General features: G+C 42.5%; 1 protein-coding gene and 1 long non-coding RNA gene across 2 annotated transcripts; one reads left to right on the top strand and one right to left on the bottom strand.

Annotated features, from left to right (window-relative positions):
• Positions 1 to 2,605: 2,605 nt before the first annotated feature.
• LOC307042601 lies at positions 2,606 to 7,760 on the top strand. Its single transcript, XR_013809195.1, has 2 exons — positions 2,606 to 2,933; positions 6,943 to 7,760. It is a non-coding gene; the product is annotated as an uncharacterized lncRNA (long non-coding RNA).
• On the bottom strand, positions 6,542 to 10,237 carry LOC307042596 (uncharacterized protein). The gene is made up of 3 exons (XM_079686561.1): positions 9,632 to 10,237; positions 7,433 to 8,685; positions 6,542 to 7,163 (listed from the first exon to the last, which is right to left on the bottom strand). The coding sequence occupies exons 1-3, from the start codon at positions 9,974 to 9,976 to the stop codon at positions 6,761 to 6,763; spliced, it is 2,001 nt and encodes a 666-aa protein (XP_079542687.1). The 5' UTR covers positions 9,977 to 10,237; the 3' UTR covers positions 6,542 to 6,760.
• Positions 10,238 to 25,824: the final 15,587 nt, after the last annotated feature.

Raw genomic sequence — 25,824 nt, 5'->3', positions numbered from 1 at the left:
AGATGAGCAATACACCTGTTTTGGGTATTACAATGTATACAATGTAATTGAAGTACTTAAATTAATAGGAAAAAAAACAAGTAGAATTTCCTAATATTAGTCACATGTTTCTCTCTACTTTTATCAGTCTATTACCTCATTTACATTTTGGGCCAAGTCAAATAATATTTAAAGATCACACACTTATTGATCATAGCCAAACTGGGCAGGAGAGTAAATGATGATTAACCAAATACGAAACAGTTTGTGTATTCTTCTTTCATCTTTGGATAATTGACCAGTCTTTGGCACTATGTAAATCATAACAAGTGAGACTGGAATAATCCTGTGCTGAGGCAACTTCCATTGTAGCATTACATCAGACTTGAAAAGAACATATTAAAAATGTCAGTTTGAGTGAAGCAAGTTGTTGGTCTGATAAAATATACTGTAGCACCCCCTTGTGTTTTAAGTATGAAAGTGTACCAAAAGGAAATCCCTCAATCAGTTTTTCACCTGGTTTATTATCTTTATTTTCATGTACTTGTCATACATTGTTATATTTATGTATACACATGTATTCGTAAATGGATCTGCTGATCAGCTGATGGTGCACTCAACGGCCAAGCAATATGCTTTCTTGGTTTCAACACAAATACATAATGCTTACTTCTTTCTTTATCTTGAAAAGATGATAGAGGTTTACCACAAACGCCTCTGAGTGTCAAAGTCCTTTTCTAACATATTTTCCACCACGACTTGTCTTTGAGCAACACTTAGTAAGCCCAACTGCTTTGCTATCCTTAAGAACTTACTGCTTTGTGGACAAAAAGCTAAATTACATGCTGTTACATTTTATAACATCCTAATGTTGGAAGTACATGTAAGAGTGTTTAGCATGTTTTGTTCATGCTATGCAGGCTAACAAATCAGAGAGGCAAAGTTCCTTAAAGGAAGTCGCCTGAGTTATTATCTCATTAAATGGTGACATATATTCGTCTTCCTGTAGATGTTGAATGCACTTGTTACTATAGGGGATATTACATAACTGCCTGTAGAGGCAAAACAGCAATTCCTGGGACTTCTTTTTTAATTTGGTGGACAATTGGGGCTTTGTATCTTTAACGTTCAAAACAATAACATGGTATCATGCTAGGACCTCTGCAAAATAGCATTTTACTTCAAGCCTGAACTAGGGAATTTAATGATTACCTTTAACTGGTATCCTGTCATGAACTGAAGTGCAGGACAAGTGGAATTGTTTAAAATGTTGTGAAGCTAAATACAACATTTAAAAAACCATACAAAGGTTGTTGATAAGTAGTGATATGAAAATTATTCAAGTGTTTAAAGTATTCAGCAAGCAGCAGAGGCTTTTCCTTATCTGTATCCATACAGGAGGCAGAGACTATGAACCGTTGTTGATATTCAGGTCTCTTGGGCTAACGCCAAACATAAACTCTGACACAATGCCACTACTATCATTTCAGTCAGACAACTCACGTGTTTCTTTAACATGTTTATTAGAAGCAGCATATAGTTGAGTTCGGTGTCTAGGCTCGGGTCTCATCACTCTACAGATATACATAGCACGATGAGTGATGATTAAATAACTAACCCCCAGAGCCTACAGGTTGAAGCTGGGGTGGAAGCTGGGCTGGTGGTGGGACAGGCAAGCAGCAGCGACGTAGAGTAGCTGCAGCAAAGCAGCAACAAGCAATGCATAGAGAGAGATCTGGCAGGTTAAATAGAGCGGCGTATTAGGAGAACTCTGTTTGGTTGGTTGTAGAGTGGCAAGGGGCGTTATGTATGAATACAGCATAAGTGCTCGAGTCGACTGCCTGAACTAGCTCGCAGGCTTCGCCCCATGTGTGATTATGAGGTCTCTACACAAGATGATTACGCTACATTCCACTGTCAATGTGCGCACCAAACAAACAGGGCATTGTGACTCACTGCTACACTGTAAAATATGACCATGATTTCACAATATTTAGCAGTGATATTTTACAATAAATTACTGTTTTACCACTTTAGAGTCTTTACCTGCAATGTTCACAATATAACACTGTAATTTAGAATTTCACAGTGAAATCAATACAGGCACAGTTCATTACTATGAATGTACAGGATAAATGATTACCAGGATTTCACAACATGCTACTGTATTATTTCACAGTAAAATACTGTATTCAGACCATCCTCTGTGATAACTCAACAAATTAAGGGATTTTCTTGCTTTTATCGCTCTTGCTGGCTTTAAATACTAATTTCTTTCTTTGGTGCAGGTTTTACTTTAATTGAAAGGGGCACCACTGCATGTGCCTTAAAATAAACGATGCAACATATAAATCTATGTAAAATTGAAATTGTTGTCTTGGCTTAGTGTTTTCAGGTGCTTCCTGGGCATTAACCCTGAGACGGGCTCGAAAGACAAAAAGAGGCATGGCAATTCAAACCCCCATGTCAGCACATTCTTCAGAAAAATTGTTGACTTTGAGTCGATGTCTGTGTAGACATGTGTTAAGTGCTCCCCTCCTTGTTTTCTTTTCTGTCTCCCTGGCTCCGCCTCTGCCCAGGTGCACCTGGTCTGCCCCTGGCTCCGCCTCTGCCCAGGTGTTCCAAATTAGTGTGTATAAAGAGAAGCTGGAGGAGAAGGATGTCTCGCCTATCCTAACGCCGGAGACACTGGCCGGTTCTCAATCGCGAGGAAACTGGCTTCCAAGACAATATTTCAAGGATACTACGTCATCGAGTGCCGCCGAAGGACTGTTCCAATCTCCAGCATACTTGGAATTCCACCGAGGCCACGTCCTTGGCTTGGGGGTAATTTCGAGGCTGCACATGGGCAGACTTCGCGTCCTTCAAATCCCCACAATGCTTTGTGCACGGACCAATTTCAAAAACCCTTGCAGAGAATGGCTGAACCGACGCAGCACAGCACACATTTAAATGTAAGTATGTAGTGGCGTAGAACATGTGTTGGTAAATATGTTACTTTGTTGCATTTGTTATCACCAAAAATGTGTTCCGTGAAAGTAAAGCAAGTTCATAATTAGATATACATCGTGAGGTATTTATTTTCGGTACAGTTTATGTTGAAACTGTTAGAAAGAGTGGCACACGTGTTGGCCTGTTCCATTCTTCTTTGTTTTCCGAAGCCGTGGCTTGGAAGTATACTTGCTTCGTTTCTGAAAGAATTGACTTGGAAGTATGCGACTACCAAGCCAGTATCCTCGCGATTGAGAAACTCACTACTGATGATATCGGGCAATGTGCATGTTCATCCTGGACCTTCTATTGTATGTAGCCCCAGTTCGGACCTGTGCCCTGATGTCAATGTTTGTCACAATGATCTGAGTTTCCCTGACTTTTGCTCTCATAAAGCTTTAGGTTACATGTAAATGCTAGAAGCTTACTGCCAAAAATGGACCAGATAAAAGTACTCGTTCACAGCTCAAATCCGGAGGTACTTGTCATCACTGAGTCTTGGCTGAAGAAGAATATCCCAGACTCTGACATCGGCATCGCTGGTTATAATGTGTTTAGGCAGGATAGATCATCTAAAGCTGGTGGAGTAGTTATATTCACAAAGGAACACCTCCAGTGTTCTATCGCCACTAGTAAATCTGCCCCCAAACAATTTGACCTACACTGTAAAATGTTTGGCTGTAAAATTACAGTAAATTACTGGCTACTAGTTGCATGGATTTCAGAGTATTTTACTGTAAATATTTCACAGTAATTGACTGTAAATATTTCACATTAATTTACTGTAGATATTTTACAGTAAATTAGAATAAAAGTACAACTAAATACTGTGACTTTACAGTTGCCATGCCCATGGAATTACTTTGATATAGCAGTACAGAGCTGTGGTATTATGGTACCTTGCTGTAAATAAATTACAGTTATTACCTGTATTTTCACACTATTACTGTAGAAGTAATGCAACACAGTAGCCAGTAATTTACTGTAAATATACAAATGTAAAGATGGCACCACGGATGGCTGCTTCAATGTTCTGGTCTGTTTTGTCTTGTTTTGCGCGTTAATTCAGTGTTTACATACTGTACACCGAACTCTTTCACTAGGGAAGAGCTCCTAAACATTAGAGAAACAACTTCAGCGGATTACTTTCCCACTTTTCTCTGTTCTTCCGTGGAATTACTGGACATTCTCGTAAAAGGTTAGCCTCCCCTCAGGCCTAGACTGGCCATCGGGAGGACCGGGAGGTTTCCCGATGGCCTGGCCTGTTAAGTAGCTTGCTGGCCTGAGGATTTTTTTACGTATGTATTGTGAACACAACGCTGCACAAATGTGGGTCTGACTCTGCCTCATAGAGGGTGACTGGCTGTCTACATGATGTGGCCTGCTGACATGGCCATTTTCATACAGATCATACAATAATGCCCTCGATTGGCCTCTGTGTGTCATTCAAGCTCGGGAGGGTGTGTGTGTATTAGTGATGGGTCGTTCGCAAACGATTCGTTCTTTTTGAAAGAATCTTTGAAGTGAACGAGATGAACTGATTCCTCACACAAAACGATTCGTTTGTTTGAGTCTCCGCCTTCCGCCAAAAGCTAAAGAGAAGCTGTTCGCGAATGACGAACTTAAAGAACTGGCAGAAACAGTTCAGAACTGTTTCCTACAGTTCTTTTATCTTATATCCCTTTCTTTCAAGAGGAGGGTCCCGTTAGGGCCCCTCCGAAATACTGGATGTTCCATCTACACAGAGTTGGACTCAGTTAGACAACTACCACAAATACAATGAAGTACTTTACTGTTGGACTCAGTACTAGTTGGACTTCTACCACAAGTAGGCTACTATAAAGTTATTTTACTGTGTACTTTTTCAGTTATTCTCTGTCAAACTCCTGTTGCAGAAAATCATTTTATCTCTCATCAAATATGGCAGAAAACATGCAGTTTGACAGAGGATTAAAACTGTAATCAGAGCCCTCTCATCTGAGCTCCGTTACACACACACACAGGAGCGGGACATCCTCCTCAACCTGTCCGCCATAAATGCCTCAGAGGACGGATACCTGAACCTTAGCATCCAGCTAGCTTAGCCGCTAGCTTAGCGATAAATACACACAGCGTTGTATTCTCCTCCCCCTGTCGGCCCTAAAAGCTTCAGAGGACGGATACCTGAACCGTAGCTTCCAGCTAGCTTAGCCGCTAGCTTAGCGATAAATACACACAGTGCTGTATTCTCCTCCCCCAGTCGGCCCAAAAGCTGCAGAGAGCGGATACCTGAGCTCCATAGCGTCCCGCTAATGTGAAACACACACCCACAGCGTTAGCGGGACATTCTCCTCCCCCTGTCGGCCCTAAAAGCTTCAGAGAGCGGATAGCTGGGCTCCGTAGCGTCCCACTAGCTTAGCCGCTAGCTAAAGGTAAACATAGATGGGTACATAGAATATGGATAAATCGATACCGATGTAGAGGATATATTTTTTTATTCACTTTGAACTCGGCCAAATGGAGTTTAATGCTTTGGGATTTAAGTTAGGCCACATAGTACGTGCATGGGTTTGAAAGTATAACGTGCTAGCCTGCTGTAATACATTGTATAGTCAGGCACAAATGCATGAGATTTAACAATGGCCAATTATATTTCTTAAATAATATGTAGCCTATTCCCAAAGCATAATTCATGGGGCAACAAGGTGAGGTGTAAAATGTGTTTTTAAAATCATACATTTTACGCCAGCAAACTTCTTGTACGGACTTCGGCAGTAGTGAAGACTCACTGAACGAATTAAGTACAAAGACTAATCGTTCGCGAATCACCAGAAGTCGTTCGCGAACCGGTGAACGAATCAGTGAACAAATCTTTAAAGTGAACTGAATCAAAAGATTTGTGTCCCCGAAGGGAATCGAAATGCCCATCACTAGTGTGTATGTGTGGCGCGAGCGAGCGAGCAAGAGAGAAAGCATGCACACCGGTTACGTGTATTGTTGTTGTTAGTATCTGGTGCTAGCTAGCTGCGCTAACTGATATAAGGAGCTGTTTCAACAACAAGGTGGGGGGAGAGTAGGGTTGCCAACTCCCAGAGTTTCAAATAAGGGACACATCTTGGCAGCGCGGCAAAACCCCCCATTTTTGGGTTAAACCCCTCAATTCCAGTCTAAATTTTGTGTCAAACACCCAAAGTGTGAGGTTATAGTTAGGTTATAGACATGAGACATGAGAAACAGATTATCGTTCAATCATTTATTTTTTCAAATGTGCAAAACAGTTGTCTTTAAATAACTAAATAAATCAGTGCAAAACACACCTTCTGAACAAAAACATAAATATACACCTTCTGAACAAAACACATAAATATAAACCTTCTGAACAAAAAACAGTGTGTTTGAGATGTAGTGCAAACATATTTGGCCTCTTTGAAAGAAAAAAGTAGATTAGTGCAAAATCGTAAACTAAAGAAAAACACACCACCTGTGTGTGTGTGTGTGTGTGTGTGTGTGTGTGTGTGTGTGTGTGTGTGTGTGTGTGTGTGTGTGTGTGTGTGTGTGTGTGTGTGTGTGTGTGTGTGTGTGTGTGTGTGTGTGTGTGTGTGTGTGTGTGTGTGTGTGTGTGTGTGTGTGTGTGTGTGTGTGTGTGTGTGTGTGTGTGTGTGTGTGTGTGTGTGTGTGTGTGTGTGTGTGTGTGTGTGTGTGTGTGTGTGTGTGTGTGTGTGTGTGTGTGTGCACATTAAAGCAGAAAAAAAATACTATTGGCAAACCCCAAAACTGCCTATGGAACAACCAGAGACGATGTCACACAACCCTATTTCTTCCACTTGTATTTTTGTTGGCCTTTTGCAGCAGCAAGGAGTTGTCTATCCACCAGAGATGCAGTGTAAAACTCTGAGCAAGACTCTTCATAATTGAGAGTGACAATCAGCTCACTCTTAATTAGTTCAACAGAGCATCTGTTCCGCACATCTGACCATTTATTTTTCATCAAAGAAAAGACCCTCTCCACGTACCCAGTAGAGGAAGGGATGCTGAGGACAAAGGACACCACAGCCAGAATGTTTGAAAGGTCAGCTGCCCGGCCCCTGAGAACTGCTACCCACCTCTCAGCTGTTCCCTTCAGCTCCCAATCATCCTTTGACTTTGTGAGGTGATCGAGGAGGCTGTTTGCCGTAACACACTCATCAAAGAGCTCATCCATGGAGAGGTTGAGCCTGCGAATAGAGATGAAACTGGAATTCAGTTCAGTAGCATTATTAAAAACTACTGAGACACTTGTTGAATTCATTTGATAAAATGTTATATTAAAAACAACACATAAAAGCCCCGTGCATTTGTTTGCATTTAAATAAGACATGATTTGTATGATGAGAAGTATTTATGTATAATTTTGTTTTTTATTAATACAAGACAAAAGTGGTGTGCATAATATGCCAGTATAAAGGGAATAAGTACAAAGTGGTACAGTGTGTGAGTTACATACCTGGCAACTAGGTGTAGCTTCTCAATGATCTTTTCCATGTCTTCATATGAGATGTTCCCAGATGTCAGACAGAGTGGCTGCAGGTAAAAGAGCCAGTTTTCCTGAGAGAATGTGAACCACTTCTGCAGATAAGTGATGGCAGTGTTTAAGAAGGCTGTAAACTCTTCCCTGGCAAGGTTAGCTTCAGATGGAATGAGACGCCGAAGCTTTTGTTTGGTGAGGTAGCCATAGAACTGATCATCTCTTCTCTTGATTAGTTTTCTCAGAAAAGAGTCCATGATGGCATATAGGTCAGCAGATGTGGTGGCATCCCTCTCCAGTTTTTTGACCGACTCTTCAAAAAGCATCAGGACATTGTTGCAGAAGAGGAGATACACCTCTGCAAGATCAGCCTCCTCTTCAACCCCAGCTGCATCTTCAGGCAACCTCAGCAACTCTCGCAGCCGCCTTGGACATTCATCACCGAGGCTGATGAAATATGACTTCAGCGCAGTCCAGTTCTCCAACAAGCGGCTGATTGCAGGGTTGAGTGACAGCCATCTGGTCACCACATGGCGCAGAATGTCATGGAACTCTACATCCAGAAACTCACAGAACTCCTTCAGGGTCTCTCTCCTTTTGGCAGAGATGGAAAAGTGACCGTACACCTTCAGGACAATATTTTCCACATCAATTGACAGCTTATCCAAGGCATGTTTCACGGTGTTATGGACCACATGTGCATGGCAGTTGCCACGGAGGATCTCGCTGTTGGACTCCTTCAATTTTGTGAAGACAGAGTTATGGATGCCATAATTGACATTTGCATTGTCTGCACTGAATGCAGACACATGATCCAAAGTTAGACCCATTTTGTCCAGAGAACTTTGGATTGAACTGGCTATCCCTGCAGCAGACTCATCTGCATTTTCAACAAAGTCGATCAGCCTTTTAACAATGCCCTTCTCTGGAGTGAAAAACTGCACAGCCAAGGGAAACATCTTACGATTGCCTCTATTTGAGGCATCAGTTTGTAGAGAAAACTGGAGCGGCTTCACTTCACTCTTCAAATGGCTGAGTACCTCTTCAACTGCCTTTGGTGCCAGGACATCAGTGACCACTGCCTCAGCTTTTGTCTTCCCACACGACATCTTTTTTGCGATTGAGGAGTCACTTAGTGTTTGCAGGGTCAATTTGAATGCACAATCAGATGAGTTATAGCTCAAATTATGTTTGACCGTGTGATAAACATGGGCTACCTCAGCAGCAGTTACCTGTAAAAGAAAAAGAAAATATCACTATACATATAATCATTGTAATATTATATTATATATAATATCAAATACTACCTGATATGTATTACACATGTATATACTAGCTGTTTGAGTGTGTATAGGTTGTATATAGTATGCATTATTTTTTATTATGAACAGAGGTGGGTAGTAATGAGTTACATTTACTTGAGTAGCTTTTTGGATAAATTGTACTTTGAAGAGTAGTTTTAATGAAAAATACTTTTTACTTTTACTTAAGTAATATTGTTCTAAAATAAGAATACGGTTGGCTGCTCTACCCACCTCTTGAATACAATATATATATATATATATATATATATTCCTTCCCTCCCTCCTTGCTTCTTTCCTTTCTTAAATCTGTACTTCATTCATTCCTTCTTTACTTCCATCCTTCCCCCTCTTTCCTTCTTTCCCTCCTTACTTCTTTCCATCTTCCACTCCTTCCTTCCTACCTTACTTGCTTATTTCCTTCCTTCAATCTTTCCTCCTTCCTTCCTTCTTTCCCTAGCTCCTTCTGACCTCCCTTCACTCCTCCCTCCATCCTTCAGTCCTTCCTTTCCCTTGGTGTCCTCTATAGTGGACACAATTAATTTCTGGGTCTCCGGAGGTGAATAGTAGTTTTAATGAAAAATACTTCTTACTTTTACTTGAGTAATATTGTTTTAAAACAACAATACTCTTACTTGAGTACACTTTTGGCTACTCTACCACCTCTGATTATGAATAAATATTAGTCATTACATCTACTTGCATCATTATATGATTAAGTTGATCATATATTGTTTAAAAAATATCACAGTGTATCAGTGTTGGGGTACTTAATTACATTGAACATTTAGCAGTATGAAATTGACCAAACAAAATGTTTGTAAATGTAGGTTTAATTTAAATTCATATACAAAATTAACATCCTTATTTGACATACCAAGTTAGCCTCTGGAGTTGCTGGACGAACGAGGAACTGTGTCAAGGCTCCCTGGCTTCTCCTTTGCTTCTCTGTTTTCATGTGGTTTTCACCTGCAGCATGTTGTTTAACGTCAGTTAGTCCTCCGTGACTAACTGAAAATTGTCGGCGGCAGACAGTACAATTTGCCTTGTGCACATCGTCCCTTACGCTTTCTAGCCACACGTATTCTTTTTCCCACTCAGTTCTGTAGTAACTCTTTCTTTTCGTCTTTTTCTTCGGCGGAGGAGGAGGAGAAAAGTTGTTTTTTGCATCACTTTCGGACTCTGAGGAGGTAGTTTTGTTTGTGCTTGTCGTCGGCAGCATCTTCCATGTTGGGCAGGACGAGCAGCATGGAGGTGAAACGGTTGCTAAGATACGATACGTTATAGTGATTGGCTCCTCTGCTGCATGACTATGAGTATTGACCAATGAGCTGAGCGTGCATGCTGCTGCTCCCACAGCTCAAGATAGCCCCCCCTGCTTGTGTGTGTGTGGCTCTGAGAGGTGCGCACGCAGTCCTCAAGAGAGCGAATGACTGAGAATCACCATAACGAGCGGTCATTCTTCCACCACCCCAAAATACGGGACAAGGTGTGTCCCGTATCAGTTCATTACGGGACAGGTACTTACGTTTCCAAAAACGGGACAATCCCGTATTTTACGGGACAGTTGGCAACCCTAGGGGAGAGTCCTCTGCTGTCAGACTGAGAGGCTGATAGCTACAGCTCAGCTGAGGTAAAGGACTCTCTGAGTGTTTAGATAGTTAATTTAGTCTAAGTCAGGCATCCTCAAAGTCCGGACTCCGGTCCGGATCCGGACCGAACCACAACTGTCTCTGGACTCTGAGCAAATTATACTTTTCATATGTGTTATCTGTGAGACATTGCCACAACGCAACGAGTAAAAATGATCAGCTATGAGTTTATTAGGATCCCCATTAGCTGGTGCATAACAACAGCTAATCTTCCTGTGGTCCACAAATAACATAAAACATGACATTCGACAGTACATTACAAGACAATGATACAAATCGTGTACGGCGTCAATTTTCCTTCAAACAGTGACTTTCATATCAACCATTACATACAGCTTATTTTCTGATTCCCCATTTCCTTGGAATGAAATTTTTTTTTTAATAATAATAATTTTACAAATGTCTCCCTTCGCTTCTTTTAGAGTAAAAACAAACTAAACAAATACAGTCCTAATCATAACTGTGAAAGGCTGTGTGTGTGTCTGTGTTAGCGAAAGTCCCATATTCCTGCATGTGTTTAAAAAACCTATATGAATCGGTGTGCTGCTGTATGTTTACCATGACCTGTCTGCTGCTTGTGTAATTTACAATCTTTGGGCTGCTAGATGCCTCTTCAATCGTCTTTTGAAGCTTGCTTTAGTTGTTTCTTTAGAAATCTGATCTGGCAGTGTGTTCCATGCAGCCATGGCTCTATACAGCACTGTGCTCTTCATAGACTCTGTTTTGGCTTTAGGGATTTGATGGCAACCTCTTGTGGCATGTCTCGTTTTATATGTATGGATTTTAGAGCTAGGTGTAAGTTGCTTATATAGACAGGTTGGATGTTTCAGCTCATTTATGTTTCTCAAAAAGACAAGGAGTGATACCATCAGCCTCTCCGTGACTAATGTCCAGGAGAGCTTGACATGCATTTTGTTTACATTATGTCTTGGTGTACACCAAAGGGCAAGCCGAGCTGCTCTGTTTTGAACCAGTTGCAGCTTTCCCAGGTCCCTCTTGTTTGCCCCTGACCAGATCATTGAGCAGTAGTCCAGTTTTGAAAGGACTAGAGTCTCAATGACTTGTTTTGTCAGTTGCGGTGGTAAAAACACTGAGCACCTCTTGATGACAGATATATTCCTCCCCATCTTTGCCACCACTGAATCTATGTGTTTCGTCAATGATAAATTGTTCACTAGGATGAGTCCCAGGAGCTTTGTTTCCTCCACCTGCTCAACCTCTACATTATTCAGCATCAGATTCAACTGCGGTTTAGACCTTAGTACGTAATTTGTGCCAAATACAATACTTTTTGTTTTTTGAATGTTGAGCACTAATTTGTTGCTGGTCACCCATTCCATTACTGTTTTCAGTTCTTTGTTCAAAATATCAGAATCTCACCGATTGTGGGAGCCTGTGTATATATTGTCGTGTCATCCGAGTACATAGAGACTTGTGCTTTTTCAAGAGCTAATGGAAAATCATTTGTAAAGATTGAGAAGAGTAAAGGACCTAGTGAACTTCCTTGTGGAATTCCACTTGCAACACATCTAGCACTAGAGATACTGCCATTAAAGTATACACTTTGAGTTCTGTTATATAGATAGCTTTCTAGCCATGATATCGCCTTTGGGGCAAAACCATAGCACTCCAATTTGTCAAGTAAAATTCTATGGTCTATCAAATCAAAGGCAGCGCTATAATCTAATAGTACTGCTCCCACCATTTTCTTCACATCAATCTCTTTCATCCATTGAACTGTCATTTGTGTTAGTGCTGTGGCTGTTGAGTGACCCTCTCTATACGCATGTTGATACTCACTCATCAGACTGTTAACAGAAAAATAGCATTGTATTTGATTGAATACAATTTTTTCTAGTAGTTTGTTTAGAACAGCTGACAGGCTTATTGGTCTGCTGTTAGAGCCAGTGAAGGCATTCTTTGCATTTTTAGGGAGTGGAATAACTTTAGCTACTTTCCAGATTTGCGGGCATGTACCTTTCAGACTCATGTTAAAAATATGACAGTTGGGTGCAGCAATGAACTTGGCTACATTCTTTAATAGCTGACTGTCTAAGTTATCAATAACTGGTGGTTTATCATTATTGATTGCCAACAATAACTTTTCCACCTCTTCTGTACTAACTTTACCCAGCTCAAAGGTGCAATTTTTATTTTTCATAATACGTTCTCTAATATTAACATAGGACGACTCGCAGCTAGATTTTGGCATTCCCTGCCTCAGCTTCTCCACTTTAAAAATGAAATAGTTATTAAAATAATTGGCAATATCTAGTGGTCTAGTGACGTATGCCCCCTCTGATTCTATAAAGGGTGGTGTTGAGTTTTTTTTCCTACCCATGATGGTATTCAAGGTACCCCAGAGCTTTTTTCCATCATGCTTTATATCATTTATCTTAATCTCATAATACATTTTCTTCTTCTTTCTGTTCAGTTTTGTCACATTATTTCTTATTTTGCAATATAACTGCCACTCAGAATGATTGCCGGAATTTATTGCTGCCCTTTTTGTTCTGTCTCTATCAGCCATACATTTCTTTAGCTCCTCGTCAATGGTGCCTTTACTGTTTTAACGGTTAACTTCTTAACAGGTGCATGTTTATCCATTACTGGTAACAACAATTTCATGAAAACATCCAGTGCCACATCTGGGTCACTCTCTTTAAAAACATTAGACCAACATACTCCCTTAACATCCTCCACATATGAATCACAGCAAAACCCTTTATATGATCTCTTCAGCAATATTTTCGGTCCTGCTTTTGGGACTTTGGCTTTCCTACATATTGCTACAAGGTTATGATCGCTGAAGCAAATTGGTACTGACACCGCTTTTGAGCACAGTTCACTCGCGTTTGTGTATATGTGATCAATGCATTTGGATGATGTTACTCCAGAGCTATTGGTAATTACCCTGGTTGGTTGATTGATCATCTGATCTAGGTTACATGCAGTTGTTACCGTCATCAATTTGTTTTTCAATAAACAGTCTGATGACAGAAAGTCAATATTCACGTCACCCAATAACTATATCTCCCTGTTTTCATCACTATACCTTCTCAATCATTTCACACAATTAATCTAGATAATTACTATCAGAGCTTGGTGTTCTATAGCAACATCCCAGCAACATAGGTTTTAAATGGGGCAGGTGAACCTGCAGCCATACCATCTCTACCTCACTTAACATCAAATCCTCCCTATACTTCAGAGGAATGTGACTTTGTACATAAAAAGCCACTCCTCCCCCATTGCAGTTTCTATCCTTTCTGTAAAAATTGTACCCCTGTATTGATATTGCACCGTCCTCAAACGAGTCATCTCAGTGAGTTTCAGAGATGGCCAAAATATGAATATTATTTGATATCAACATATCCTGAACACACTGACCCTTATTTCTAAGGCTGCAGATATTCAAGTGAGCGATCTTTAGCCCTTTCTTAGGTAGTTTAGCATTCACTGACATAAATAGAGATAGACTAACAGCAAATTAAGCACAATGTCCATTACAGTCCTGATGTTAAAGTGCATGTTTGTGTGCATCCCTTGTGTGTGCGTGTGTATATGCATGCACCAAGCTACGAACCCCTTCTGTCTCTTTAGTCCCTTTTTTCAGTCCTCTGAGATGAGTGACGTGAGTCCATTCTCACAGCCCTTCGGGAGGGGGGGATCGGGGGATGGGTGGGGGTTTGCGGAGGATAAACAATTAGTCTGTCGTACCTAATGTAAGCAATGTTCCCTTTGCTCCTTTCGGCCTTCATGGCAGGGATGAGTTCCTTTCTCTTCTGGCGTACGGTTTCAGGATAATCCTCATTGAGGAAGATGTTCGTTCCTTTCAACCTGTTTCGTCTCCCCATCACAGCCGTCTTGTCCTTCAAACGCAGGAACTTCAAAACAATCTGCCTAGGCTTGTCTGCGCCCCTGCCGTTTCCCATTCGATGTGCCCTCTCCACCTCGATCCTCTCCTCATCCATCTGTAGTTCTGTTTTGAGCAGCTGCCGGACCTTGTACTCCGATTCCTCCCAAATCTCCCCTGAAGACTCTGGGATTCCATCAATAATTAAGTTATAGCGTTTCGATTGGCCCTCTAGATAGTCTGATTTTCCACTCATTGTCATAACAGATTCACGCACAGTACTAATGTCTGTGCGTGCTTCTTGGCTCTTCTTCTTCAACTCCTTACAAGTCTATTTTAGTTCATCCACTTCTTTTTGGGAGAACTGTAGACTGTTCTGAAGGTCCTGAGCCTCCCTATTCATATCATCCATTCTCTTGTTGGTGGAATCAAACCAAGATTTGGATGAAACTTTTTTAATTGTTTTCTTGCTGCGTTAGTAGCTGCCCGTATACATCCTGTTGTTGTTTTAACAGTTCACGCACCTGTGACAGGCTGACGTTGTCCTCTCCTCTCGACGGCATGGTTGCTTGGTTACCGTGAGTTTGACGCTAACTCCAGTTAGCTACGTTAGCCTCCTTTGGGTTCCCTCTTGGCACGTCCTTACTCTGTACCGAAGGGCAGGCTGGGCTCACGGTCGGTGGTCCTATATAGTGTCCCGGCTGTAGAGGATCACAGCATTACAGCTCTTCAGCGACCTACCCGCCCGGATCCAGGCTAAAGGCTAGCCACACCAGGTTTAGCAGGTTGCTAGCTGCCGCAAAGCACTAACCACGGTGGTCCAGTTTGTTCGAGGGTCCCACACGAATCACAGTGCCTCGGAACCGGTGGTATAGCAGTCCGCCCGTGATAGTTTTGGCGGTGCTGTACAGTTCAGGGCTTCAAAAATAAGTTACTAATTGTCACGAGAAAAGAGTTTCAATTTGCCCACAAGACGAGCCCTCGGAGTTCCATGCAGCAGGTTTAACAAGTAAAGGAGTTTTTATGTATAATGATATCCTGTCTAAACATCAGTCAGGCTTCAGGAAGAAACATAGCACCATCACTGCAACAATGAAAGTGGTAAATGATATTACTAGTATGCTAGATAATAAACAGAGTTGTGCAGCTCTGTTTATTGACCTTTCCAAAGCGTTTGACACCGTTGATCATCGTGTCTTAAAACAGAGGCTACTCAGTACTGGCATATCCAGCCATGCAGTGGGGTGGTTTGTGAACTACCTCTCTGAAAGGTCCCAATGTGTTCACTTTGATGGGCTGTCTTCTGAGTGGTTAAACATTGCTAATGGTGTTCCTCAAGGTTCTGTTTTAGGTCCACTTTTATTCTCCATATATATCAACAGTTTAGGTGAAAATGTGGATGAAGCTACTTTACATTTTTATGCGGACGATACCGTGATGTATTGTGCAGGTCCCTCCATTCAGGAGGCGGTTGTTAAATTACAGGCTGTTTTTAACATTATTCAGACTCAGCTCTCTGAACTAAAGCTTCTTTTAAATGTGGATAAAACCAAGATAATGCTCTTTTCAAAAGCTAAAAAGTCACCAGAGCCTGTTTTAGATATTGTATCAACGCAAGGAACAAAACTTGAAGTTGTTGCCTGTTACAAATACCTTGGTATCTTGCTTGATGACTGTCTCTCTTTTAAACTTCATGTCAATAACCTGCTTAAAAAACTGAGGGTTAGGCTAGGTTTCTTTTTCAGGAATAAGTCCTGTTTCTCGCTTGAGGCCAGGAAAAGGCTAGTCACTGTGACCTTTTTACCTGTGCTGGACTATGGTGATCTGCTGTATATGAATGCACCTGCCAACTACCTAAGCAAACTAGATGCTGCGTATCATAGTGCTCTGAGATTTGTCACTAACTGTAAAGCACTTACTCATCACTGTACACTGTATACCAAGGCAGGTTTACCATCACTCACTGTACGGAGGCTCAGTCACTGGTACACTTTTATCTATAAAGCTATGTTGGGCAAACTCCCGTATTATATCTGTTCATTGATAAAGCAGAAAGTTGCAAGCAGCTATTGTCTGCGATCACAGGATATAGTCTTGTTAGATGTGCCAAGAGTAAGGACTGTCTTAGGTAAGACAGCTTTTATGTGCGCAGCTCCACTTGCTTGGAACAGTCTACAGGCAAAATTGAAATTGAGCATTTTTATTTCTTTGAATGTATTTAAGGCATGTCTAAATGAAATGCTTTCTGACACTCTGGGTAGTTGTAAATGTTGAATATGTAAATATGATATCCTCTGTTGTTTGTATGTTGTTTTTATGTTTCATGTGGAACTAAATGATGCAGGTCTCCCTTGTAAATGAGATCGATGATCTCAAGGGACTAATCTGTCTAAATAAAGGTTTGAAATGAAATGAGGTTAACGTCAGATAAGAAATCCCCAGTTCCCCCTATGTCCACTGCAAACAGCGCTATGCATGTCCGACTGTTCCACTGTCTGTATGTGTCTGTCAACGCATTGGTCCAATCACATTCAGCATCCCGTCAGCGTTTTTTCCCCCCACCAACAGTCTGCGAATCAGAGGCACAGTAGGGCGGGTGTTCGCGGAAAGCGGGTGGGAAAAATGCGGAATCCCTAGTCCAAATTAGGTAATCAGAAGAAATGGAACCCCAGTCATTACATGTATAAACCATGTATTTAACATATATTGCATCATTTTATGCATTTTTCAGAAAGAGTGGTAGTTTGGTAAACAGTGACATCAGCAACATGTCTGGTCTGTAAAATGCACGAAAAGTAAAAGAATGGGAGATAAATATCCCAAAGTCTCCACATTTTATTATATTTTTTATGTGTTTATGGTCCTCTTTCAGTTGAGACAGTGTAGATCAGGGGTGCCCAACCAGTCGATCGCGGTTGACCGGTCGATCGCGGGGAGATTCCCAGTCGATCGCGAGATGTGTCTAAAAATAGAACAACAATATTCTGTTTTATCGTTAATGTCCTATAACATAATCTTCCTGTGCCAGAATAATGTACTTGAACGCATCAAAGCTTTGTGATTGGCTGGCGTGACCCCATGTGTCGGGGCGTGGCTGGTGGGCAGTGCACTAGTTCGCTGACGTAGTCCATGTAAACAGGAGTGACAGTCCGCACACACACACAAGACCGCAATTATGGCAGAAGGAAAAAAGCCCAAAATATATAATTTTAACTCAGAGTGGGAGGATGATTATTTTGTTATCTATTCCAATTCAAAGTCCATCTGTCTCATCTGCAATGCGAGCGTGGCTTTACCGAAGAAGGGTAATTTAGGAGCGGCATTTCAAAACGGTGCACAAACGCTTCTTGTTTGATGTTGTTGACATATTAGAGTCAAAGGTTTTCACAGAGCGAAATATCTTTGTGTTGCGCCATATATCAGAAAATACTGCATTTAAAAAAGTCATTTCCTGCATTGTTCTATTGATAAAGTGTGATATAAATAATGTACAGGCTTTCAGATTGCTGTAGTTCACTAAACAGACATTAACGACATGTTTGGTGTTGAAAAAGTGAAAGAATGGGAGATAAATATCTCAAAATTGTGTGTGTGTGTTTGTGGTCCTCTTTCAGTTGAGACACTGTAGGTGAAGGATGCTACAGGAAAATACCAAACACTGGATGTCTTTCAGTCACCAACATGTGTTTTCGAGACACTGATATTAACGGGGAAATCCTGCAGGACCCAAATGCCTCGTCTCTGTTCCCTCACTCATTTGGGAGTATCCCCGGGGGTGCAGAGGAAAGGCAGCGTTACCCCGGTCTGCACGTTGTTTCTCTTTTAGAAACACAGAGGACTGTTTGTATGATGCGATCACAGACACGCTGCAAACGGTGTCCACCAAAAGTCGAGTCCAGTGTCTATGGAGTGTCATTTTTATTTGTTATAGTTTGGGAAGATTGAAAATCGGTAGGGAAAGCCAGCTAAGTCGGTAGGCGGTAGAAACATGTCAAAAGCGGTAGACTACCGCCCAAATCGGTAGGGGTTGGTAGGTACATATGCTGTAGCTAGTAGCCTAGATTCACCTACTGGGGTGGCAACTGCCACCCTAAAAATAGGCCTTGCCACCCCAGCTGCCACCCCAGTTGGCAGCTTTGTTTTGAAAGAAAAGTTGTGGCTCATCGGACATTTATGAGAGAAAGTCTCTAATGTCCGAGTGCAAGTGGATGCAGCACAAGACGCACGTCTTGTAACCCCCCCTGATTGGCGGCGATTTCATTTGAACGGCGCAAAACGAGAAGCATTCGGACCCAAGTACTGAAGGAATGAGGTATTTGCGGTCTACAATGACAGAGAAGAGACTGTCAAGTTTGGCTGTACTCAGCATTGAATTAAAACGCACTAAAGCTGTTGATGTTACTAATTTTGTGAGGCGTTTTGCTGAACAAAATGGTAATCGCCGCATTCAGCTGTAGATATCTCAACTTGATGCTCTGCTCACGGATGAGCATACAAAACTGTTAAGATGATGACCTTACATGTGTAAATATATTTTTTTCTTTGTGGGAACTGCCCCCAAAAAACTGTTTTAAGTCCTGAGAAAGTCAAATAAGAAGGTGTGTAAAACTACGCTGCCCAGCCAAAAAAAAGTAACCACTTTGATTTAACTAGGCCAGTAAGGACATTCCACTGGATAATAACTGAAGTATAAAAGAATGCATGACTGAAGTGATGGAGACCATGTTTGAAGGCAAACAAAAAGAGGAAATAACAGGTCAAATCAAGCAAATCCCCCTCTCAGATTCCACAGCAACCAGAAGAACCTAAATACTGGCTGGTGATTTGATTAATCAGCTTTGTGATGGAATAAAAAATTCACAGTGGATTTCCTTGGCTGTGGATGAGTCCACTGACACCACTGACAATGCTCAGTTGCTGGTGTTTGTGAGTTTTTATGATGAGGCAAAGGGGGAGTTTGTTGAAGATGTGTTGGGCCTGACGAACCTCAGTGGACACAAGGGGGCAAGACGTTTATAAAGCAACAATGGGAATGCTGAATGAAAGAGGGTGCAGCTGCCTTTATTCATAACTGTGCAGCTCTTACACTGCGACTCTGAGGGATCAAGCAGATACAATAACAATGAAAACTGCTGCATACAGATTATTTTTGTTTTTGCAACCTTGTGTTAAGAATCTTGTTGCAATTGTTTGAATGACCATAATAAACGGACCTTTGTCTTATTGAAAAAAAAATGTTGGACCTTTTTTAAGATTTGGATTTGATACACCCTGATCCAAGTTATCTCAGTGGGTCTCAAACTGTTTGGTCACCATTTATGTAAACACATATTTCCATTTGAGGGGGGAGTGATTAGTAAACTATGCATGATTAATACAAATAAAATGTTAACTAGGTGAAAAAAGGTAAGATACACTTTTAAAACTAGCTGAGAGCTAATTTGCTGCTGCCTCAAAGAGGAGCAAGGGGGAGAGGAAGAAGACAGGAGAGGCTGATTCAGGAGCCCGGACACACTCACACATATAAATGAACCAAAAACAAATAAATATACAAGTTTCAATGTTTTTTTCATATTGGATATGGTATGTTATTGGTTATGGCCATGTTCTTATGATTTTATTATTATTTAAATGTATACAGTTCTGTTTCATATGGGTGTAGTTTCTTTATTTCCCCCTCAAAGTGCACCAGATGGATGCATTTAAGTCCAACATTTAAAAAAAAATCTTACCGGGGGAGCATGCCACAAAAAACTGGTAGTGGCCTGGCTGGGTGTACAATTCCCGGCCTGATTTATTGTCCCAATCTGGCCCTGCCTCACCTGCATCCAATCGCTCAAACGCCACAGGAGAGGGAAAAGGGCCGGGACACTCGTGCGCCTCCGCAGCCGCGGGCTTCGTACGCCGCTACCCTGAATATTTCTCTCCAACGTGCGTTCCATAAGCAATAAACTGGACGAGCTTCAGCTACTGGTTAGTAGAAACAGCTACTTTCCTTCATCTTGTGTTTTGTGCTTCTCTGAGACCTGGCTGTGTGGATCGATTCCGGAGTTGGCGCTGCAGCTGGGAGGCTTCCAGCTGCTCAGAGCGGATCGTGACACGGAGCTCTCTGGCAAATCAAAAGGTGGAGGAATATGTGTTTACACAAACAGAATCCCCGAGCGGCCATGGAGGAAAAATAGGAGAAGCAGGCAAGTTGGTGTTTTTCCACAGAAAACTGTTTTATTTGTCCGTCCTCTGTGACCACATGGCTGTCCTCCATCACCCACACAGTATACAACACCCTTCTCAACAACACTGACTGCCTTTTATAGGAGGCCTCAGATCTTCATTGGCTGGCACATACCATTATTTTTATCTAAGCAAACAATTTACTACAACTATATATACACATTTACAAAATATTTCCCCACCAATTTACCAATAATATACACATGAATAAAGCTATGACAATATACATTAAATAAATATATCTATGTGCAAAAATGTCGAACTCCCCCCTGGAGACTACCACTTGCAGTTTCCCTCCCGGAACTATATTTAGAGGTGTGCGGGCCCGGGGGAACTCTTTTGCCCGAACACCCTGGGAGAGAGAACAGACAGAGGTAAGTTTAATCATCACACAATCAATCACTAATTCTCACGTTTGCTTCATGAACAATCCCTCGCTACCCGTACTGTTAGCAATGTATGAATATGCGCATCTTAAACCGTATCCATTTCTTTACTACGGCGAGCAGGAACGGCCCGGCGTCCATGCCGCACGACACTCACCCACACAACAATGCAATTCAATCAACTGTCAATAAACATATTTATACATTAATAAAGTCTGTTTAAATCATGTGCCAATACTGTGTCAATATACCCTATACAGTACCATGATTATATCAACATGTCAACTTGAGCTCTAGTAACGGCGTCTCGTCGTTACATGCCCCCCCTCTTCTCCTAAAGCGCACAGTACCTCAATTTTCATGTACCCGGGATAGACAGTCTGCCACCAGGTTGGCTTTCCCGGCCCGTTACTGGACTGTAAAGTCATAGGGTTGCAGGGACAGGTACCACCACCCTGTGAGACGTGTATTGGAGTCCTTCATCCGGTTCAGCCACTGCAGAGCGCGATCAGTTTCCAGGAGGAAGTGACGTCCCAGCAAATAGTAATTCAACGAATCAATTGCCCACTTCATGGCCAGGCATTCCTTCACCACTGTTGAATACCTTGTCTCTCGGTCCAGAAGCTTGCAGCTTAGGAACACCACTGGACCATGCTCTCCCCCAGTTTTCTGCAGAAGCACTGCTCTAATGCCAATACCCGAAGCAGCAGTCTGCAGTGTAAATGGCCTTGAAAAGTCTGGACTGTAGAAGACTGAATCACCTGTGATTGCACTCTTGAGATCACTCATGCAGTCTCAGACAGCCAGAGAGCAGCGGTTCGCACGGATACAGGAACAGGAATCCATAATAAAAGAGGAACGGAGACTAGGAGGCAAGACGGCAGATTGGCTAAAGGCTCTACGGCCACTAACTCTGCTGCTGAGGCATTAATGCAAGAGCAGAAAGAGGAGCAGCTCCGGTTACAGAGGGAGGAAGAGGAGATGTGCTTATAGCGGAGGAGGCTCGTCTGATACGCCTGGGGGAGGAGAAGAAAATCAAAGACGAGGAAGATGCTTTTCTAGCTGAGGAGGAGCGGGTGAAAATGGCTGAGAAGATCCATCAGGAGAGAAAGTGCGTCATGCAGCAGAACCAGCAGGAGCGCCGGGAGAGGAAGAATCAGATACCGAAGAGGAAGAAAGGGAAGCTTCCTTCCGGCTTCACGCCCCCCCCTGAGGAAACCATGCTGCACAAGGGGAAGCAGAAACCTTGCAGGGAAGCCAAGATTTTTAAGACACTGTGCTTCCGGGGGAGAGGGGTAAGGAAATATCACGGAGGTGATCTCTGGGGCCATAGATCTCGCCCTCCGTTACGGGTTGTAGCTTAATTGTTGTTAATTGTGTTCACCTGGTGCCCTGTGTTGTCTCCTACCCCCTCACCTGTGTCTTATTGGCCTGATTAGTGTGTGTGTATTTAGGCTCTGTTTTCCCTGTCAGTGGACAGGTAGTGTGGGAGATCCTTGTTGCTGGTGACTGTGTTCACATGAGACAGTAAGATTGAGGCTGTGTCATGTACCACAAGGAGTAATAAATGCCCACACCGGGTTATATTTGAACGTTCTGCCTCCTTGCTTGGTCGGGCCGCTCAACGGTCAGCTTTACACATTGGCTGGTGCAACGATGTGACAGTGATTCTGCAGCACTGTTCTCCCACTCTGGAAACTTTTATCATCAACTGCAAACCCTTTTATTCCCCCCGAGAGTTCTCCTCATTCATACTGGTCGGTGTGTACATTCCACCACATGCCATGTCCCAGCATGCTTCAAAACCTAAACAATCATCCCAGTTCCCAATAAAACAAGGATCACAGGACTATATTACTACAGACCCGTCGCCCTGACCTCTGTGGTTATGAAGTCCTTTGAGCGCCTGTCCCACCTGAAATCCATCACAGACCCACTCCTGGACCCCCTGCAGTTCGCCTACAGAGCCAACAGGTCTGTGGACGACGCTGTCAACATGGCCCTTCACTTCCTCCTCCAGCACCTGGACACACCAGGAAACTACGCCAGGATCCTGTTTGTGGACTTCAGCTCCGCCTTCAACACCATCATCCCGGCTCTGCTGCAGGACAAGCTCTCCCAGCTGCACGTGCCCGACTCCACCTGCAGGTGGATCACAGACTTCATGTCTGACAGGAAGCAGCACGAGAGGCTGGGGAAACACGTCTCTGACCCCCGGACCATCAGCACCGGTCCCCCTCATGGCTGCGTTTTTTCCCCTCTGCTCTTCTTCCTGTATACCAACAGCTGGACCTCCAGTCACCAGTCAGTCAAGCTCCTGAAGTTCAGACGACACCACCCTCATCGGACTCATCTCTTGTGGGGACGAGTCTGCCTACAGGTGGGAAATGGACCATCTGGTGACCTGGTGTGGGGAAAACCACCCGGAGCTCAACGCTCTCAAGACAGTGGAGATGGTTGTGGACTTCAGGAAGAATGCAACCCAGGAAGCACCTGAAAACAATAAGCCAAGACAACTATTTCAATTTTACATAGATGTATATGTTGCATCGTTTATTTTAAGGCACATGCAGCGGAGCCCCTTTCAATTTAAAGTGGACCTATCATGCTATATTTGAATAATATAGTGTAGGACCATACCCTCTATAAGGCATATTTATACTTTTTATTTTTCAAAATACGAAACAGATCATGCATTTTAGCCATTCCTCATTTCGCTCAATTTAACACTGTCTTCGCATGGGCTGATTCCGGGAGAACAGCACCATCTACAGGCCTGGCATATGTACTACAGCGTCTCCAGCGCTTTGGAACGGCAATGTCCGTGGCTGTCTCCTCCTGATTGGTAGCCGTAGCGCCACTTCTGTGATGTCATAGAAGTGTTCAAATCTGGATCAGTCTGTATCAGATCCGTTGCAGCCCCTTTTTAAGATATTTGGGTATGGAGGAAAATAGAGAGGGTTGTGTTTTCTGACACTTGGTGAGTTCCCTGGAACACCGGGGACACATATTCATGTATAAAAGACGTACAAAAATGCATTTTGCATGATAGGTCACCTTTAAGTAAAACCTGCACCAAAGAAAGAAATGTGTATTTAAAGCCAAGCAAGAGCGATAAAAGCAAGAAAATCACTTAATTTTGTTGTGTTATCACAGAGGATGGTCTGAATACAGTATTTTACTGTGAAATAATACAGTAACATGTTGTGAAATCCTGGTAATAATGTATCCTGTACATTCAGAGTACTTAACTGTGCCTGTATTGATTTCACTGTGAAATTCAAAATTACAGTATATTGTGAACATTATACAGGTAAAGACTGTAAAGTGGTAAAACAGTAATTTATTGTAAAATATTACAGCTAAATATTGTGAAATCATGGTAATATTTTACAGTTTACTTATCGTAAACATTAAACTGGCAAATAGCTCTACACTTACAGTCGCTGGCTGATATCACCCACCCTCTGCCCCAGCATGTACCCTACCTGCTCTCAGCACCCTCCTGGCACCCCACACTCATTCTGAGTTTGTGCTTCTGGGATCTAAACTGGGACATGCTCAACCCTCCTGCGCAGGTCCAAAAACAATGGGTCTCTCTTAATCTCTCGCAGATTATCCTCACTCCTACATGGTATGATGTCATCCTCACAAATAACCCTGACAAAAACTGGTACAAAACTGGCATCTTCTGTAGCGATATCAGTTACCACTGTCTTATTGGCTGTATTCGTAATGGCGGCACAATTAAACAGCCAGCCCTTACCACTCACAGACGAATACTGAAACATTTAGACGAACAAGCCTTCCTCTACGACCTGGCTGCTATCAAGTGGGACAGAATTAGCTTGATCCCTGACATCGATGCTGCATGGTCCTTCTTTTATGACTCCTTTGTTATGGTAATCAATAAACACGCTCCCATTAAAAAAAAAAATGAGGATAAAAAACCGATGCAGTCCTTGGTTCAACTGGGATTTAGCTGAACGGCTTCACCTCAAGAACTCCACCTGGCGCAGGGCTCGTCACTCATAATCCCACGACGATTGGCTATCATTCAGGAAAATAAGTCTATACAGGCTATCCAAAAAGCCAAGGTTGATTACTTCCATAATCAATTCAACATCTGTGGATCCAATCCAAGGACATTCTGGAAAACAGTGAAAGAGATGGAGAATAAACCCCTGGAGAATAAACCCCTATCTTCTCATCTGCCTAACTCCCTCGTTATTGAGGATACAGTAGTCACCGGTAATGAGCGCATAGCAGAGCTCTTTAACCAGCACTTTGTTAAATGTGGGAACCTATTTGATTCTATAGCGCCTCCTAAGCCCCCCACCAACAGTCCGCCACCCAGCCCCTCGTCACAGCTTCTGCCTGCAAGAAGTTAGTGAGAGTGATGTGCTGGAGGTCCTTAGTAAACTTGGCCCCAACAAACCTGCAGGTCTGGATGGGCTAGACCCCTTCTTTTTTAAAGTTGCAGACCCAATTATTGCAGAAGCTATCTCCCACCTTTGTAATCTGTCCATACAGACAGCAGTGCTACCTTCTGCCTGGAAGGCAGCCTCAGTGCGACCTTTGTTTAAAGGGGGAAACCAAGCTGACCCCAACTGCTATCGTCCAATATCCATTCTACCCTGTATAGCGAAAGTGTTTCAAAAATTAGTTTGCAAACAGCTAACATGGTTTCTGAAGGCTTACAACATACTATTTGACATGCAGTCTGGGTTCTGTGCAGGTTATGGGTGTGAGACGGCGACTCTTAAAGTCCTAAATGATATCATCAATGCCCTTGACTCCAGACAATACTGTGCTGCCATTTTCATCGATCTTGCCAAAGCCTTCGACACTGTAGATCACCAACTGCTTCCGGGACCAATCGATAGCCTGGTTTGAAAGCTACCTGTCCATGCGCAACCACTGCGTAAAATCTGACAATCTGATG

This window comes from Notothenia rossii (assembly GCF_949606895.1).
Source record: "Notothenia rossii genome assembly, chromosome: 1".
NCBI lineage: Eukaryota > Metazoa > Chordata > Actinopteri > Perciformes > Nototheniidae > Notothenia > Notothenia rossii.
The sequence above is the reverse complement of the archived record's forward strand: the minus strand, read 5'-3'. Positions and strand labels throughout refer to the sequence as shown.